General features: G+C 38.5%; 1 protein-coding gene across 1 annotated transcript in view; it reads right to left on the bottom strand.

Annotated features, from left to right (window-relative positions):
• LOC122548469 (bcl-2-like protein 11) overlaps nt 1-20221 on the bottom strand; it is a 52014-nt gene that overhangs the window by 20962 nt on the left and 10831 nt on the right. Inside the window, exon 3 of the mRNA XM_043687182.1 lies at nt 14153-14277. Coding sequence (XP_043543117.1) covers nt 14153-14277 — 125 coding nt within the window. The remainder of the gene's footprint in view (nt 1-14152; nt 14278-20221) is intronic.

Genomic DNA, 20221 nt, shown 5'->3' with positions numbered 1-20221 from the left:
ACAGTTTTTGATAGGGTAATTAGAGAAAGACTGTTTTCTCTAGTTGGGGGTCAGCAGTGAAAAATAATGAGTCTGAACTGTCAGTGAAAGACTGGCAAGAGTAATTAGGAGAAACAGTTACAAAGGTTGCTTGGTAGTACAGGACGTGAGTCTTGCTGAAGAGAGAAATTTATCTTGTCCTCATCCGGAAGCTATTTATCTTGTCCTCATCCGGACAAAGCTAAGAACACCAGATTTCAAAATATGTATATTACAGGACACCATGGTGCTGATTGGTCAGTAGTTAGTTTTGATTGGCTGAGGTGTTACCACGGAGTAAAGCAGGTAAGTATCTTTATAAATGTTTCGTTACCTGCGGCACAGAATGCTTTGCGGAAGAAGGGACTGAGGCAGAGAAGATTGCAAACTGCAAGGGAGGAAAATGCCAGGCGTTGAGGAATACTTGGAGCAGTGGGTTTGCTCTGAAAAGGATGGGCCAGATGGCCTCCACCTGTTTTGCAAATTTCTAAAATCTCATCATGTCAGAAACATCTATCTATCAACTGTTTTAAAAAAAACATCTAGAGAAGACAACAGTATAAACTACAGAATCTCTATGTTACCATCGACTAACTGAGGCCTACGTATCTTGTGGTTTGGGATGTTATGAATGAGTCGAGTCATTTTCATCTTTGTAATTCCCCTCAAAACGTTTACGAATCACTGTTGATCGCAACAGCATCTGTTTCTCTACTTTGTTTTATCTAATGCCAAAAATATGCTGGCCATAATTGCCATACATCAGCAGATATTGTACAACTTGAAGCTGCCAGCAGTGTTGTGCAAAATTAACTTGACAAGACAAATTTGAGAGACAGTTTGATTATGATTAATTGATTAGAAAGATGGTATTCAGAACAGAGTCCTCTGTTGTGTCTTCATGTAGCATTGTAGGAGCAGAGTAAATTACATTCACTCCTCATAGAATTGAGCATGTAAATTCCCACTTCATTGAACAGGTGAGGAAAAGTGTTTTGTAAGTTTAGTAGAAACTCCATTTAACAGCTGAAGTTCAAGGTTTTTATCATCTGTCTGTGATGGTTTAACTAGAAGTAGCTATACAGGCATCAGGGAGTGGAAAACAGGCTAGGATTGTATCAGTGTGCTTGCACATACGTGTATTTTAGGCTCAGCTCGGATATCCTGTGTGGTAAAATCCCAACTAACATTCACTGGTCGGGCTCAAACGTGAATTGGAAAGGCAAGTACTGGAGGACAAGCAAGCTTTTCAGAAGGGACGGTAAAGTTTTAACTGATGGAGATTATGTTCAGCGTTAATAGACAATAGACAATAGGTGCAGGAGTAGGCCATTCAGCCCTTCGAGCCTGCACTGCCATTCAATATAATCATGGCTGATCATTCCTAATCAGTATCCTGTTCCTGCCTTATCTCCATAACCCTTGATTCCACTATCTTTGAGAGCTCTATCCAACTCCTTCTTAAATGAATCCAGAGAGTGGGCCTCCACTGCCCCCTGTGGCAGAGCATTCCACACAGCCACCACTCTCTGGGCGAAGAAGTCTCTCCTGAGCTCTGTCCTAAATGGTCTACCCAGTATTTTTAAGCTGTGTCCTCTGGTTCGGCACTCACCCATCAGTGAAAATATGTTTCCTACTGCCAAAGTGTCCAATCCTTTCATAATCTTACATGTCTCAATCCCCTGTACAGCTGCAGAAGCACCTCTTTGCTTCTATACTCAATCCCTTTTGTTATGAATGCCAGCATGCTATTAGCCTTCTTCACTATCTGCTGTACCTGCATGCTTGCCTTCATTGACTGGTGTACAAGAACACCCAGATCTCTCTGTACTGCCCCTTTACATAAATTGATTCCATTGAGGTAGTAGTCTGCCTTCCTGTTCTTGCCACTAAAGTGGATAACCACACATTTATCCACATTAAACTGCATCTGCCATGCATCTGCCCACTCACTCAACTTATCCAGGTCATCCTGTAATCTCCTAACATCCTCATCACATTTCACCCTGCCACCCAGTGAACCTGTAGAATACTTTGCACAGAGGACTGTCCAGGCTAGGATATTCAAAGCTGATATAGACAAATCTTTGTTCAGTGAAGGATATTTATGAGGAAAAAGCAGGAAAGTGGAGTTGAGGATTATCAATTCAGACATGATCTCATTGAATGGCAGAACAGGCTCGATGGGCTGAATGGCCTACTTCTGCTCCTTTGTCTTATGGTCTTATAATGTAGAAAAATGCAGTTTTTCAACCTTAAGTACAGCATTTTACCCACTGTGGTTACATTTTGCTTATTCTATAAATCACCTGAGAATCTCAAAAACTTCAAAGTATCCAAATTGATGTTTTGAAACATTCATCACAAATGGTATAATCTGGAATGCACTGCCAAAACAGAAGGGTGGAGACCTATTTTGAAAAGGAAAGTGGTTGGGAAGGTAAAATTTCCAGGGCATTCAGACAAAATGGATAGCTCTTTCAAAGCGCCACCACAGTTATGATGCGCCCAATTGCCTGATTTTGTGATTCAATTCAAGCAGTATCAAAGAAAAGATGGTTAGTTCATTTGATTTTTCTGACCACCACAGCTTTACAAATACATTCTAACCTGCAACTTTCAATACCAAATAGCATTACATTTCTAACAGTTATGGTTTATGTTTGCATGAAAGTCATGTTTCTAAGATTAAATCTTTTGTCAAAAAGTAGAGGGTCAATTTTGACACCAGCCACTTTGTGGAGGGGTTTAAAAGTCACTTTCTCCTTGTCTCAGTACTGCACAGTTGCCAGATCACAGATTGTTTCCGCCAACCTCCAAAAGTAGCTCAAAATAAGCCATGAAATTATTTCTATCGTTGGATTTTGATTTAAAACAATGTGAATCTTGGTTTTCTGTTGTAGTACAGAATTATTTTTCATTGTAAACCCAGCAGACCATCCAGAGGTGGCTTGGAAATTCAGGACAGACTTGGAAAGGTGCTAGAAACTATTGAGTGCACTCTAGCAATTTTCACTCATTTATTTAGCAACTTGTCTTTGCCATATGCTAGAGTTTCATCCTAAACTGACAGAAAGAAAAAGCACCCACCAATCTCGAACATTCTTCTCTGATACCTTGAATTTTCCACCTCCTGCACAATCATTTGTCTGCTTTCCAATCTCAAACTTCAAATTTGAACTGGGCTATGGATCCACTGTTGAAAATGTGTTGCTGGAAAAGCGCAGCAGGTCAGGCAGCATCCAAGGAGCAGGAGAATCGACGTTTCGGGCATAAGCCCTTCTTCAGGAATGAGGAACGTGTGTCCAGCAGGCTAAGATAAAAGGTAGGAACCTCCCTACCTTTTATCTTAGCCTGCTGGACACACTTTCCTCATTCCTGAAGAAGGGCTTATGCCCGAAACGTCGATTCTCCTGTTCCTTGGACGCTGCCTGACCTGCTGCACTTTTCCAGCAACACATTTTTAGCTCTGATCTCCAGCATCTGCAGTCCTCACTTTCTCCTATGGATCCACTGTTCCTTTTTGATGACGTGTTGTCATATTAGAGGGTGGGATTGGCAGGAACTTTGTGCGTAGCAGCGAAATGGTGACCTTGACAGCACACACTGATGTGCACAGACACAAGGAGTTGAACAACCATGTCCAAGGATGCACTATTCAGTTAAGTAGGGTTGCTTTAGGGAAAGTTGGAATTTGACAGTGAGTGGCTGTAAGTAGGAAATAGCTTTGACTTTCTTTTGGCTGGGAGTCAGGGAGTCAACTTTTATGAGATACATTGATACTTGAATACATACAGTAGCTTCATCCTCTGTTTCCTTATGGCAGTTGGACTTAAAGTGGACACAACACAAACGTATTGCCTCCCTAACAGCAGATTGATACATTACACACTGTATAGTTTGATGCTGCTGATATTTCTAAACGATCTAGTTTACCATGAGCATCATAGCAGAACATCTATAGTTTTCATAAATTGTACTGACTAATGAACTGTGACAACCCTGAATTTCACTTTTAAAATGAAAAAGAAATCTCTTCATTAAGGATAACACTCAGTTTTAAAGGTGTTTTCCCCCTAATGTTTCCCGACAACTAACATGTTTCACTACCAACTTGAAACAACCACATCATCTTCATCCTCCGCTGCATCGAGATGATCACTGGAAGTTTGTAAGAGTAAGTCCATCCTTCTGGAAGCGTTGACCTCTGCTGTACATTGCCATATAGCGGTCTGAAGGCACTTAATCAAACTGAATGCACATTTTACTGCTGCTGCCAGAGGTGCTTTGGCACTGTGTTTAATAACGAGATTGGAATAAGCAGCAGGGGACCATGAATCTGACTTTGAGATGGCACTGTGTATTAACTTTTCATATATTCACCTTCTAGCCTCTTACATTGCCAACAATTTTGCACTACTGTTGGCTGGCTTTGATCTTTTCCAGCTCTCATTTATATGTCTGCAATCTTCCCCTCATTTTTTAATGCTGTCCTCACTCAATGCTTCTGGTATCATCAAACCAGTGCAAATCAAGGGCTCCGTGGGGAAACCAATATTGTAAAATTTTATGTTGAGCTGTTGCCCAGAAGTTGAGCAAAATACACACAAAAAGTTAAGGAGAAAGAAACAATGCACCACACCAGAATTTATTTTTAAAACACCCTATCTGTAAAGCCTCATATATCTGAATATATTGCTACATACATATATTCTGATTCGATATCTGTCCATAAAGATATATTTTGCACCCCCTTTTGAAACTCTTTACCAGGAGGCCCAGTTTTTGGAGTACTGAGCAATTGAAATACTACGGGGTACATGAAATGCTGCAGTATAACCTAAATGATGATGTACCTTTGATGGGGTTATGCACATTAAATTAAAAGGAACTTTATTTGAAAAGCTGAGGGCAGTGCTTGTTGACGTGTTTGGCAATGAACATACCATAATCCATCAGTGAAACAAATTGTCAAATGCTTTTTAATAACATTTAGAAATCTAAACTAGCGTGCGCGTATGCACCACAAATTAAAACAGGGACGGTTCATTTATTTTAGTTGAACTTTTCAAAATTGTTATGAAACACTCTGCAATTCCACTTTTAAATGTACGCGGGAAGGAAGATGAGTATAGTTTAACCAGCCTGGACTTTAAAAAGTTATGTTAAGGGTATTCCAAGTCTAAGATGAAGACTCTGTGCCTTCCCCACTCTAAGCTTTGCCTCTCTCGGTCTGTTTTGAGGCTCACCCACTTTTAGGCTATCGAATGGGCTACTCGAGTAAAACTGATTAATGGCTGAAATTATTGTGGTAATGCAGTTATTCCCTTCCCCCCCCCTCAAATCTAAACTTTCAAAGAAATCTTATCTTTATGCCAAAGGCATTAACAAGTACTTGAGTTCAGATATGTAATTTAAGATGTGGTTAGATCTGGATTGCTCGCTCTCTCAATTTAAAAAAAGTTTTCCTCATTCATTTATCATTTTAAAAACTTATTCTCTCTAAATAACCGTTCCCTAACCTTGAGTCTTGACAGGCAAACTGTTCCCAAACTTCAGCCTATTGAACCTGCAGTCACACTCTCCAAACACCCTTTATGATTTATGAGGAAGGAATTCCCCATTAACTTAAACAGCTCAACATGGAGGAATCCTTTGGAGAGCCTAAATGTATCCATTCAGCGGCACAATACATCAGTGCACTTGTCTGCTCATGTCGCTAGCTGTATCCAATCTGAATTGGCTGTTATTTTTGGCTCCTTTTCTTAAACAGTATGTTTTCTCACCATTCCATAGCTAAACATGTGGCCAAATGACTTGCTCCCTGCCCTCTCACAATAAGTTACCGTATGTACTTAAGTAATAATCGATCTCATGTAAATGTCGACTCCCAATTTATGGCCAAAAAAACTGGAATTTTCCAATGTACAGAAGAACCTCGATTATCCGAAGGACAGGGGCAGAGAGTACTTTGTTCGGTTAATCGAATTCCAGATAATCGAATGCAGGATAACATAGTTTAGCCAAGCATTGGGATCTTGCCGGATAATCCAATATTCGGATAATTGAATGCCAGATAATCGAGGTTCCTCTGTATCTTGCATAAAGGTCATTCCCAGCTCTTCACAGAAAACAGGTCAATATTTATGAGTCAGTGTGCCAGCCGTCATGTCCCGCTCCAGTTTCCAGTCTGCTGGTTATTTTGCTCTGCTGCCGGTCTTCCAGCCCGCTGGCTGTTGTGTTCCACTCCGGGTTTTCAGAATTACCCCATAAGTTGTTTGTCACTTGGGCTTCTGCTAATGATATGGTGTGAATTTTGAGAGGCATGAATTTCAGCCCCTCAAAAGTATCATTGACGTGTTAATCAACACCATAAATTTAACCTTAAAAAGTAGTCAAAAAAAATTTGACTATTACTCAAGTATATACGGTAGGTAAGCTTCATTAAAAATAAGTTGAATAAAAGCAAATTAAAGATGGTGCTATTGGTGGTGAGTAACTTTTTATTGTCTATCTATGCTTGGTCTTAGTGAGTGCTGTCTGTTACATTAGAAATTACACCAAACCTATGTTATTTCTGCAATCATGTTTGAGAGCCCACACACTGCATCCCTGTGGCACAAACATTGCCACACAAATATGCTGGGCCACCACACTGACCTTAGAAATAAACTTCACCTCAAAGGCATCACAGTCTCAGACTTGAAATCATGAAATTCACCAACGCTGCTTAGACAGCACCCTTTAAACCTATGACCACTTCCATGTAGGAGGACAAGGGCTGCAGGTATATGGGAACACCACCACCTGCAAGTTCCTCTCCAAGCCACTCACCATCCTGGCAAATATATCATTCTTTCACTGTTGCTGGGTCAAAATCCTGGAATTCCTTCCCTAACAGTAGTGTGGGTGCACCAACACCAAATGGGCTGCAGTGGTTCAACAAGGCAGCTCACCACAACCTTCTCAAAGGCATTTGGAGATGGACAATAAGTCCTGGCCCAGCCAGTGATGCCAACATCCCATGAATGAATTTAAAAATGTATGTTAAAGTTTACTAAAGTTGGCAGACTAATATTATTCTAATCCAGATTTCCGTTCCGGACTCTCAACCACCATCAATTTACACTCCTCCTTTTCCAAACTATGAATCGTTAGGTGTAACAAAATTTTTCTGGTATCACATCCATGTTGATTCTCCTTATGTAAGCCAAGGCACCCATCAAGTCATTTGACCCTATATCATCAGGTGGGAATCTGGTGAGCTCAATGGAAAGCCAGTTTTACACTTCTCCCACTGTCTCAATGGAGAGGGTGCAAATCCAGTCTCACTGGATTCCAAATGGGCATGTTAAATTAAATAGGTGTTCATCAGCAATTTAACAGCAGAGGGAAGACCAGTCTGGTTCTGTCATTAATTTAATTTGTTGAGAACACATTTTCCAATTAGCCACTGAATAGTCACTAAAGAAAAAGTGCTAGGGAAATTAATGCGGACTAAAGACCGATAAATCTGCTCGACCTGATAGGATGCATCTTAGGATATTAAAGGAAGCAACTTCATTGATAGTGGATGCATTGGTAGCAATCTTCCTTAGACTCTAGAAAAGTCCCAGAGGATTGGAAAACAGCCAATGTAACATTTTTATTAGAAAAGGGAGTAAAGCTATAAACCGGTAACTGTAAGCCAGTGAGCTTAACATACATTACTGGGAAAATGTTATCTTCATGTTATTTAATATATGTTAGCCTATGATAAAGGCTGTAATAGCAGAACATTATATAATCAAAATCAGCATGGCTTCATGAAGGGGATATCGTGCCTGACAAATGTATTAGAATTCTTTGTGGAATTAACAAGCAAGATAGACCAAGGGGAACCAATAGGTGTTAGCTCAGTTGACTGGATGGCTGGTGTGCAATACAGAGTGATGCCAACAGCGTGGGTTCAATTCTTGCATTGGCTGAGCTACTATGAAAGATACAATCTCTCCCCTCACTTGAGGCAATGGTGACCCTCAGGTTAAACCGTGACCAGCTTAGTATCTCTGTCTGTCTGTCTCTCTCTCTAATGAGACTGCAGCCCTATGTTCTGGTAGGACTATGGCAGTTTTACCTTTACAACCAAGGTGATAATGGTTGAAGCCAAAGGAGTTGTTAACTAGTCCATAATTATTTTTGAAAAGTTATTGATTGAGAAGTTAATAGTAATTTTACACTTCACTGGGATCTATAGTTTTGTGGTGAAGTGGCTGAAATGTGGTACTGTAATTTCTGAGGGAGGGAGAATATAGTTGACATTTACAAAAATGATTCATTTGGTCAAAGCCTCTGGTCTAAATTTCTTAATGATTTATGAAAATATATGTAACAAGATACTCAAATACATGTAATGTAAACAGAACTTGGCTGACATGGTTGCCCTAACTTGTCTCTTATTAAAGGTAATAGCAGCTTCTTTACACATACTGCAGATGGAAATGCAATGTAAAAATCTAAGTTTCCAAGTACATGTTTCACTTATCCCGTCACTGTAAATTACTGACCCTATGTAAATAGGTCTGTAATATGAAACATATACGAATATTTATCTTTCTTCTCCTTTATAAGTTGCATAGAAAAAATAAATCCTAAACGGGTTTAAGTTTTAATTGGAAATCCGGTAGCACTGCAGCTGTCCCACAGATGTTAAACAAAATCAGACTGAAGTAAAATCTTCATAATTTTCTTTTGTGCTTGTGGTGTAGTGTGCTAAATAGAAACTGATCTCATATGTATTAAATAGGAGCAATCTGTTTATAGTTTTTTTTCCCTCCCAAAGAGCTCCACCCTCTTGGATGGCAAATTGGAGTCAAAACGTCAGTAAAAATACAATTTTCTCCCTACAGCAACATATTTTCTTAATTTTCCTGAGGTTTGGCTTTAAGGAGCTGGCCAATTCTATTGATTGCTAGCCAGCCATTGTTGGAGAAGAGTATTAATCAACAAACAACTTGTTTCACAGTGTCAGATCACTAGTGCTCCTTGCAATAGGTTAGAGGGCTTTGGCTTCAGCACATAGTCTAGACTAGTGATCCGATGAAGAACTAAAGAAATGTTGCGCTGTTGGAAGCACGGTCCTTTAGACAACATGGTAAAAGATGGTGTATCAACAATACATGTAGTGAGATTTCCGGAAGGGATTTGTTCATGTGCATACCAAAGATTATCATAGAAAATAAAACCTTATGGAATAGGGGATGGCATATTGGCACAGATAGAAGATTGACTGGCTAATATTGAGCAGAAAGTGAGTGCAAAGCGTCATTTTAAAGCTAGTGAGATGTAACAATTAGTGCATCACACAGACCTTAATTATTTAAAATTTATAGAAATTATTTAGATGAAGACTCAGAAGATATGGTTGCCAAATTGCTAATGACACAACAATAGATTAGATTAGATTCCCTACAGTGTGGAAACGCGCCCTTCGGCCCAACAAGTCCACACCAACCCTACGAAGAGTAACCCACCCAGACCCATTTCCCTCTGACTAATGCACCTAACACTACGGGCATTTAGCATGGCCAATTCACCTGGCCTGCACATCTTTGGACTGTGGGAGGAAACCAGAGCACTCGGAGGAAACCCACACACAGGGAGAATGTGCAAACTCCACACAGTCATCTGAGGTTGGAATTGAACCTGGGACTCTGGTGCTGTGAGGCAGCAGCGCTAGCCACTGTGCCACCCCTAGGTAGGAAAATAAATTGTGAAGAGGACACAAAGAGGTTACAAAAAGATACTGAGAGGTGAATGGCAGATGGTGCAAAATGTGGGAAAATGTGAATTTGTCTGTTTTGGCAGGAAGAATAAAAAGGCGTATTATCTAAATGGTGAGAGATTGCAGAGCGTGGAGATGCAGAAAGACCTGGGGTGGCCTCGCACATGAATCTCATAAGGTTAGTATGCAGGTTTACTAAGTAATTAGGAAAGCTAGTAGAATGGTATTATTGATTATGAGGGAAATTGAATACAGGCAAAGAGAAGTTACGCTTCAGTTGCACGGAGCATTAGTGTTCCTCCTGGAATACCATGTACGATATTAGTCACTGTACTTATAAAAATATGTAAATACATTGGAGACAGTTCTGAAACAGTTTGAGGCTAATCTGGAACAGGTGGATTGTCTGAAACAAATGAAATCCTGAGTGATCTTGATAGAGTCAATGTGGAGAGGATGTTTCCTCTTATGGAAAAATCTAGAAATAGAGATCACTGTTTAAAAATTAGGCATTGCCCATTTAAAATAGCAATGAGGTAAAATATTTCTTGTGGGAAGTTGAAAGTTTTTGGAACTCTCTTCCTGAAAAGGCAGTAGAAGCAGAATCTTAGAGCAGGTGTAAATAGATTTTTGATAAGTAACAGTGTAGGTGGGAATTTGTATTTGAGAATAAAATCAGATCTTATTGAATGGCACAGCTGGCTGGAAAGGTTGAATGGTCCACGCCTGCTCCTGATTGATCTGTTCAAATGTCAAACAATGAGCTTTTAATGTTCTCCTCCTGGATAGCATTTTCATTCTGCTGGCACTACTAAAAGAAGACTACATTAGGGAAAATGCAACTTAACTAGGCCATTTAACCCCTCAAGCCTGTTCTGCTGTTCAATGAGATTATGGCTGATCTTTGGCCAAACTCCATATACCTGCCTTTGGCCTGAATCCCTGCTGTTGGGAAAATGTTACCTTAATGTAATAACGTTATTTCCTTATTAAAAAATTGTCTACCTTAGATTCAAAATTAGCAACTGATATTTGAGAACAACCGTGCACCCCAATATTTTGCAAAATAGTCACTTCAATACTAAATCATTGTGCAAAGCACTTTCAGAGATTTCAACATAAGACAAATGCAAATGATGAGGTGCACTCATGAGATGTCTGTGATGTCTGAATTTTTGTTTGCTTCCTGGAATCTAATTTTCTCCCCTAGTATTTTATTTCAACCAATAAATTGTGCATAATTTATTTATCTCCCTAGACTACTTTATCTGCCATTAATGTTGCAAATTCAGATAGGAGAGTCAGTACAAGTTTCCTTACTCCTTTGCTAAATGCAACCACACCATGTAGCTGTACAAGAGGTGTGCCTATCTTTGTAGCCTGTATTGACCTGCTCTGTGCCAGGCAAGAGTTATAGGAACATAAAGTAGTTCCATTCATAGATCATTGATGATGACTGTCCATGTGAATGCAGTGGCACACATAATAACTGGCTGAATGTAGATTTTTAATGGGTAGAGCAACAGAAAAGAATAAAACTTCAAGAAATTGCTTTTGTGTGCACTGTTAATTGTTTAAAATTCACTTGTTGTTTGACTACATTTTTCACCTTACCGTTTCATTTATACCTCTGCTTCTCTTTCAATTCTTTACCTCTTCCAACGTAATACAGGCTCTCTATCTCCCTTGGAACTGACATATGCAAGGCTATTACACCACATGACATCTTATGTTAACACCACAATATTTCCCTTTGTGAATGAAAATATCCAGCCATACAATTGGCTATGCAAATCTGAACCGTCTGATCAGATGCCCTGATTTTCACAGAGCTGCTGTCCCTGTTTCAAGGATCCCGAAGCCAGCCAGCAAAGATAGTACCAAATACAACGAGTTGCAATCTGCAGGAACATTCCAAACAAACTGCAAAATGACAACAGCTGGACAACCCGTGTGGTTAACCAATATATACTTATACTGGGAAAGCACATCACTTCACAGAAATGCATATGATCCATAATGAACCCATTATTTAAGAATAAAATGGGAACTTCCAGAATTATGATCATATGGAATAATTATTTCATGCTAACTCATGAATCTGGTACATAACTGCCAAAACATTGGATTTGAAAAAAGTTGATTTAATTCAGGAAAAGCGACATATATTCATAGCTTCAGTTCAGTGTTTGATTTTTGTAATGTATATTTTACATTTCACTAATATTTATAAGCTGGTTGTTATCAGCAGGTGTATTAACAGTTCCACCACTGTTTCCTTATCCTCCTGAAAACACTTATTTCTGAATTAGGTTCAATTGAGACTTTCCCCAAAACCTGTTCTCATTGAGCTGAGAGGGCTTTTGCAGATATTTTGACTGCACTGGGACAGGAAGGCTATACTAGGCAAACTTCAACTGACATCCACACATGCTTCCAGTAACAGTTGCTAAGATAGTGATCAGAAGCAGGCGTCCATGTTGAAATACTGTCTCAAACCCACGGCATCCAATTGTGGCCACTGTACTCAAAGACTAGACCAGCTGAGGATTTGACCCTTGAACCTTCCAGGTTTTCTAAGATTCGAGTAATTGCTGTTAGAACTAGCTGAAAAACTGAGAGCCTTTTCCTATAATAAGAAAACAAAATTACAAAAAGTGGCCATGAAAACATGACTTATTTCAAGTTAATTCTGGTGCCCACTATCTGCAGGAGAATAAGCAGACTGCCACAGAAATCTTGAGCTGTATTTATGAACTGCAAATGATCTACATCAGCTCCTTTGTTATCAATTCACCTCTCCTAGTTTAATGAAATTATATACTTATACAAACTTACTTTTAGATCAATAAATTACTAGAATAACCCATTTAAAAGTTACTTCAAAGAGCTCCTGATAGTTCAAGGTACCATGAATTATCATGATGCTAAGTCACACAGACTGGAATGTTCAAGGGTTTCATTTCTTGATCAGTCATATTAAACCAATGTAAAATGTCAGTGTCTCCTAAAGAGCAGGCAGGAAAAGTTGGATATTGTTCAGAATCCTGATTACTTTCTCATGAACCCTGCTGAAAACTGTACCTTTGTAAGCAGCAAGGGATAATAGCCTCTGGTTTGTTCATGATAGCTCTATGGTTGAACAGTCTCACCTTGCCTTTCACAACATATAGGAGCACTGTTAGCACCCACAGAACTGTCTCTCACTATTAGGAAGCCAGACTTAGGTGAGAAAAATCTGGTGTTAGCAGGAATAAGAGAGGGAGGGAGAAATCTACCCCTTTACATAGCGATATTAAGGCAGTTGCAAACATTCGCTTATTTTACAGTAAATATCCTAATGAAGGACACAATAAATTATTAAAATCGTATAATGACAAGTCAACTGAATAAAGCCCATTAACATCATGTTATATTCATTTTACAATGAGACCAAAAAGTTGCAAATGTACTATGAAATGCTAAATTATCTCCTCTGTCTTGCTGCTATGGTGAGGACCAGTTATGATTATTGTGGTTTTGGTTAAACAAAGAAAGGCATTAACATACTGGTTTAGTGTCATGGTTAGGTCAGAGTGCTTGCCAAGTATGTCAGATGCTTTTGATAAGGTAATTACATCACAGGCCAGCATTAGACATTGCCAGGAATAGCAGATTTGGTTACATTTCTGGTGGTGAACTGTTGTAATTGTAATAGCCTCCACTCAGAATACTCTGGTTGTGTTATTGGTATTCCAGAGTAAAGTTTATTCTTAGTTTTGAAATAGCCTTTTTTGACTTGACTCTTGCTATATTGCTGTATTCTCTGAAATTTCAAAAGGACTTTCTCCAAAGAACAAAGCCTCTCAGCCCCACAGTATCCCTTTTTTAAGATTCCTTGGAAATGCCCCTGGGAAAGGAGGAACAGAAGTGGGCATGTTTCCCATTACTGTTGACTATCCAGCACTTTTGGGTGAACGTACATTTGTGTGGAATGTCAGGTAAGAACAAGGATTAGAATGGGTTATGATGTTTTACGTGGTTCAACAGCCAGTTGCCACAGAGGTTTATGAATGAAGAATAACTCCATGAGAGTGGTACAAGAATGCTGCCACTGTTAACTATGCAACAGCACTCCCAATATGATTCAGGAGAGGACAGTTCTGCTCTAGAACAGGAACTAGCATTGGGTAAGATCGAGGGCAGTAAATATCATGTCTGAAGATCAGGCCCATATAGCAGTTTTGAAATTGGTATCTCCATCACCCTCAGTTTCTATTCAGATTGTTGCTTTACCTTAAAGATCGCACATGGTCAGTATACTGCAGACGATGACTGTTAACAGGACACAAATACACATTTTCAAAAAGAATCTAAAGATTTACTAATTACCCTTTGTGTTTCATACTCATCGCCAATCCTTCGCAGTTCTCGTCCGATCCATACTTCGGGTTGAACATCCATAGGCACAGATGAAGAGTCTTCCTGTATTCCAGATTGGTGTATCCCTTCTGTGCCTGCAAAATTAATAATTTAAAAATTCAGGGCTCACAGATATGGGAAAATAATGATCTAGCAGCCAAATATGCACTGAATTCCCTTTCATGTATGAACCTATAGCTAAATGTAAAACATATCAAACTACTTGAGCTAAAACCTTGTTCACAAACAATACTGCCAGAGGCTTACATGTAAGTGTTCAACAAAAAGTAAGATTTTTACTTTTTTTTTAGGTCCTGTAGTTCTGGTGAGGTCCTGTCACTGGAATAGTGATCCAGAGACCCAGACTAATGTCCCAGGACAGATGGCACCTAGTGCAACCTGAATTCAATTAATTCTTGAATTTCAATTCTGGAATTGAAAACTAGTCTTAGTAATGATGACCATGAAACTTGCTGATGTAAAAACCCATCTGGATTAGGGAAGGAAATCTCAGTGACTTACATGTGACTGTTGACCCACAGCAACATGATTGACTCTTAACCCCTGAAATGGCAAAGGAAGCCACTTAGTTCAAGGGCAATTAGAAATGAGCATCAAAATCTGACCTTATTGTTAACAGTCCCATGCCACGGAACTACAAAATTATTTCGTAAACGTTGCAATTTCTGAAATGCTTTTATGCCATCCAAATAGAAGAGAATATATATATCAGGCACCATAAATTATGTGAATTATACAACGACTTATAATCCAAGAAATGTGCTTTTTATTTGCTTTGACATTTCTACTTATATTTGGGAATAGGATTTCAATAACCGAGAATGAACCGCCTTGCACTCATCAATTATGACACACACTCCCTCTGCTCTTGTTTGGCATAATAAATTTATTATAGAGTGTTAGATTCAAATAGCACTGAAACAAACCCTTCAGTCCAACTCATCCATACTGACCAAGTTTCTGAAATTAAACTAGTCCTTTTGCTTCTGGTTTGCCCATATCCTTCAAAATGTTTCCTATTCATGTACCTATCTAAATGTCTTTTAAATGTTGCAACCGTATCTGTAGCTACCACTTCTTCTGGCAGTTCATTCCACATACAAACTACCCTCTGTGTGAAAACATTGCCCTTAAGGTTCCTTTTAAACCTTTCTCCTCGTACCTTAAAGTTATGCCCTCTAAACCCACCATTTTTCCAGTTCCCAGCACACTGGCCCAGATCAATAATTCCTGATGCATTGAAGTCAAGCCCTCAACTTATCCAATTTGGTACTCAATGGAAGGTGCAAAGTGTTTCACTGCAGATTCCTGTATATTTGCTGGGTAGACCATAACTATTGTAATCTGTCTGGCAGTAAACTGACTTAAGGCTATAATATATTGTCAAGTTAGGTTGATCAGCCTGTCCGACATGTGAAAAACTCTTATTGCCCAAATCCCATCCTGTATCAAGTCCCCTCCATGCTAGTTCTATGTTGCATTCCAGTTTGCCAATGCTTTGAGCTTGAAATTCCCCCCTTTCTACTCAATTCCCTCCATGGCCTCATCAACTCCCCATCTCCATAATCTCCTCCAACCGGATGACCGCCCTGCAGTGTTGGCCTTTTGTGCATTCTCTACTTCTCTCACTCCACCAGTGATGGCTTTGACTTTAGCTGTCTAGTCCTGAAGCCCTGCAAATTCTTCCTTTGCCTTTCTGTCTCTATTGCCTGTGAAGTTGTCTTTAAAATGCTGTCACTTTGACCAAGGACACCTGTCCTGATTTCTTTCTTTGGGTCTGTGCGAACTTTTGTTTGATTATGTTCCAGTGAATTGCTTTGAAATGTTTCATTGCATTTAAGAAAGTAACATAAATACAAGTTTTTAAAGGATTCAAAATATGCTCCACTTTACTAATAAGGTAGCACTGTAGTCTAACAACTGAAATATATAAGTGTTGCAAACATGACAGTTAACAATTATTAACAAATTCCCAAATTAACAACACAGTATGTGTTTTGCTATTATTCCAACATGCAGTCAGTGTCATTGCAAACAGAACACCGTTGAGTGGCAAAAGGGAATAAGCAGCAATTCTGATTATTTAGAAAAAAAGGCATCATGTAGAGATGAGCACTGTTTGATATTAATTACTCTAGTATAATAGTGGTTGGAAGGCTTTTAGTCCTTAACATTAGTTTATTATTACTAAAAAGAAAGTTAAACTTGAACAAATAAATGCACACTTTAATTAGGTACACACTCATTTAAAAAAATGCAAAATCCTTCCACAGGTACAGTAGGTTAATGTGTTGGTTACTGGACTGCTTTGTAGCTTTCAGAACATGCAGAAGCTTTCTACTGCACAGTTACAAGATTCTTTGTAACAGATAAAGATTTCATTCAAGAAAATCTACTCTCTATATTACTGAACTAAGTATCAACAATGGTGTTTTAGCTCCGCTGCATGGAACAGTCAGCCGCAGACTGCAGCATATAAAATTAGAAGGTGAAACTTTAAACTGGATAGAAGTGATGAGAAAGTAAAAAACATAAATGGTTAACAATTCTGGCAGTTTGTGATTTTGCAGACAATACTATTAAGTAAGATTGCTCTCATTGTTGCATTGTGCACTCCAATTGCTCTGTGGTGATCGTCTGTGACTGAAAATGTTTGCTCATGAGGATGTTGAATCAGTACAGATGTGTGGAAGTACAAACAGCCACAGCAAGCAAAGGAAAATTATCTTTTTAGTCAATCTACCAGAAGTCTGCTCTTGGTTTAAAATTTCATTTTCATACGAAAGAAGTTTTTTGAGTACTGTAATTTCGGATAGACCTGTGCAAGAAAACTGCTTTAAATGTGAGTGCTGCACACAGGTTCAAATTCACCTGAGCAAAAACAAACGAACTGGTTACTGTTAGCCCTAAGGCAATCAAATTAGAACAGAATTAATTTGGGTAACACAGGCTTTGGCTGAACCTGGGTGCACAATCAGCAAAACAAGAGTTAAAATTTATCACTTGATCCATGTACTTCAGATGTTAACAGTTTTCCCATCCATGCTGACTTTGTAACATAAAGTAATGCAGAAAATTAATACTGTGGTTAAGTGGTTAATAGTGAAATTAAAGTGGGGCTTTCAGAAAGGGCAAGAAGTAGATAAACTTTTTTTTCTTGCCTGAAAATAGCTAACTGAATGAGTGAGAAAAAAAGTACATGCATCATTTAATATGTGGTGTTATGCTGTTTTGCACAGACTTACATTCATCAGCTCCAGATGTGAGGAGAGAGGATGAGGTATAATACGCTCATAAAATGATTTTTTAAAATTGCATCATTTTTAAATGCACAACTGTCAAATGGAGGGAGGGATCGCCTGCAAAATGAATCATCAAGTAAGCCATCGTTTCTGTACTTTAAGCCACAGTAATTGGTATTCTTCAATCTATCTGACAGTGTCACAGAATAAAGCAGCTTTTTAAAAAGATAACCAAATGTTTTGCTTCTCTAGTCTAAGTGATGGTTTTAAAAGGTCCCTTTGCTTAATGATCGTTTAACAGGAAAATGACGGCCTGGTGGTATTACTGTTCAACTGTTAATCCAAAGACTCAGTTAATATTCTGGGCACCCGGCTTTGAATATCGTCACAGAAGCTGGAGGAATTTGATTTCAATAAAAATAATCTAGAATTAAGAGTCTAATTAATATTGTTGGGAAAACCTATCTGGTTCACTAATGTCCTTTAGGGAAGGAGTCTGCCATCCTTACCTGGTCTGGCCGACATGTGAACTCAGACCCGCAGCAATGTGAATGACTCTTAACAGGCCTCTGGGCAATTCAGGATGGGCAATAAATGCTGGCCTAGCCAGAGCTGCCTTCACCCCAGGTTTGAAGTTAAAAAAGGGATTAGTATATTTAGTAAAACCTTCTAATAAAAAAAACCTGGTTGAATGGCATTATTTGCCCATGCCAGATTGGAACATTGCTTTTCAATGTAGGTTTATCGCAAGTACATTTTGAATTAACACTGATTATCTATCATTATTATTAGTTGTCATAGTAACTAGAATTATTGATTTTAAAATATATTATTTTAAGGTCAAAACTTGCGTAAAACTTGATCTCTGTAACAGAATTCCCAAGGTTCAAAAAAGTGCTATCATTGAAGGTGAAGTTTAAATGGGTGATAATGATCCCTTCATAATATGTTATTGGTAAATTTTAGCAGGCAAACTATATGAACCATAAGGTCTAAAAAATGTAGGGGTCCTGAACAGTAATTAAGAAAGAATGCATCTTTTTCATTTAGTTTCATTCAAAATAACCATTTGAGTAAAACAAAACAAATTTTAAGTCAAAAGTGACTAATAACAGGTAATAATCCAAACCATACAACTTCAATAGTTGCAAAGCAAATGCACTCATACTATAAATGTTGTACACTTGCAGAGTATAAGACCACTCAGATAGCATTGACCCTTACCCCAATTATCAAATAGCAAACTTCAAGATCTACTAGGATAGTTAGAGCTGGAGACTATTCCTGGGTTTCTCTTCATCTGGGCAAAGAAAAATCCAACACAACTGCAAAGGCTTTTAAATAATCATATGAAATATAAATGCTTGCACTGAACAAGAAATGCAACATTTCAGTGTTGTGCTTCCTTTAGAAATACAGTGAAGAATGAACCTGATGCGATACTGAGTTCGACAATCTTCCAGTTTGTAACTCAAAGCAAAGTTTTCCAGTACTTAATATTGATCATTTGATCTGCTGCAAAATAGATTTGTATATTTCCATGCTCTGCTTGTGATAAGATTCATTACTGGCAAGATTGGATATGATCCGAATAGAATGGCCCAAGGATTCATCCAAATTTCTCCTTCAGGCCCCATCATCTTAATTTGGAGATGTTGTGGGTGTCAAAGAGTACTTTAACTAACCATGCCTGTCAGGCCAAAAACAACTTTTGCTGATATCAAGATACACTGGAATGCCCAGGGAGAATGATTTAAAAACAACAAGGACAGATCTTGAGAAGAAGCTCATTTATTAAAATGTAGGCAGCACTCTCTTCAACGCCATCATTCTGGATTGTGTTGTATTACGAGAAGCAGACAATCAGCCAATCTTTCTTTTCACTACCACCAAATGTATTAAACCCTTGTTTTCCTTCCACCAACTGTTTTTATATACAGTTGTAATACAATTGCAAACTAATTAGTCTAAAGAAAATAATTGCATTCTTCATTCTATGCATAGTTGTAGTTGAAAAGTTATGAATGTGAATTAACAAATCAAATCTAACCATCTACAACACAACACAAACGGCCAACAAAAGCAGCTTAATGTTGAGACACGGCAGATGGACGAGATGGTGGCCTTGTCTACCTTGCACAGTCACACCCATATTTTGACTCCATCACAACCTTTTCCTCGGTCCCTTCACTGATGAAAAAATACCTTACTGTCAGCAAGTACTGCGATCATTCAAAGGACTCCAGTTCACAATCTGTTCTGTTTATGTGTTTTTTTTATCATGCCTTCTCCACCTGGATCATTTCAAGGATGTTGTTTTGATTACAAATTCAAACACGTACCAAGCTTGGGAGATTTGCATTAGAGATCATCTTTGCAACAAGTGGAACTTAAGTGTTGTACATTATTGGATTTAAACACAAAGCAAAGTCATCTTTTGACCAGAATTCTATCATTGATCCAGAATATGGGACATTTTTTTGGATGAACCTTTTATTTTACTGTTATCACAAATATATGGTGACCAAGATTCCAGCTGATTTTGTCTTGAAAATAATGTGTCCTCTGTATCATTCATCTGATTTATTAAGCTCATTTCCATGGTTCTTTCAGCATCAGTGTAAACGTGAAACTTTAGCCATTTGCATTTGTTACTTGAAATGCTAAATGTAAACTTTCATAAATAGTTGTAAAGCTTCTAGACATTTTTCAAAGAGAAACACTGTTGAGTGAGCATTGTAACTTCTTTTAGATACACAGAAAAGGCATTATAACT

Source organism: Chiloscyllium plagiosum, chromosome 3 (genome assembly GCF_004010195.1).
Source record: "Chiloscyllium plagiosum isolate BGI_BamShark_2017 chromosome 3, ASM401019v2, whole genome shotgun sequence".
NCBI classification, from domain to species: Eukaryota; Metazoa; Chordata; class Chondrichthyes; order Orectolobiformes; family Hemiscylliidae; genus Chiloscyllium; species Chiloscyllium plagiosum.
Note: the sequence above shows the minus strand (reverse complement) of the source record. Positions and strands in the feature narration are given on the sequence as shown.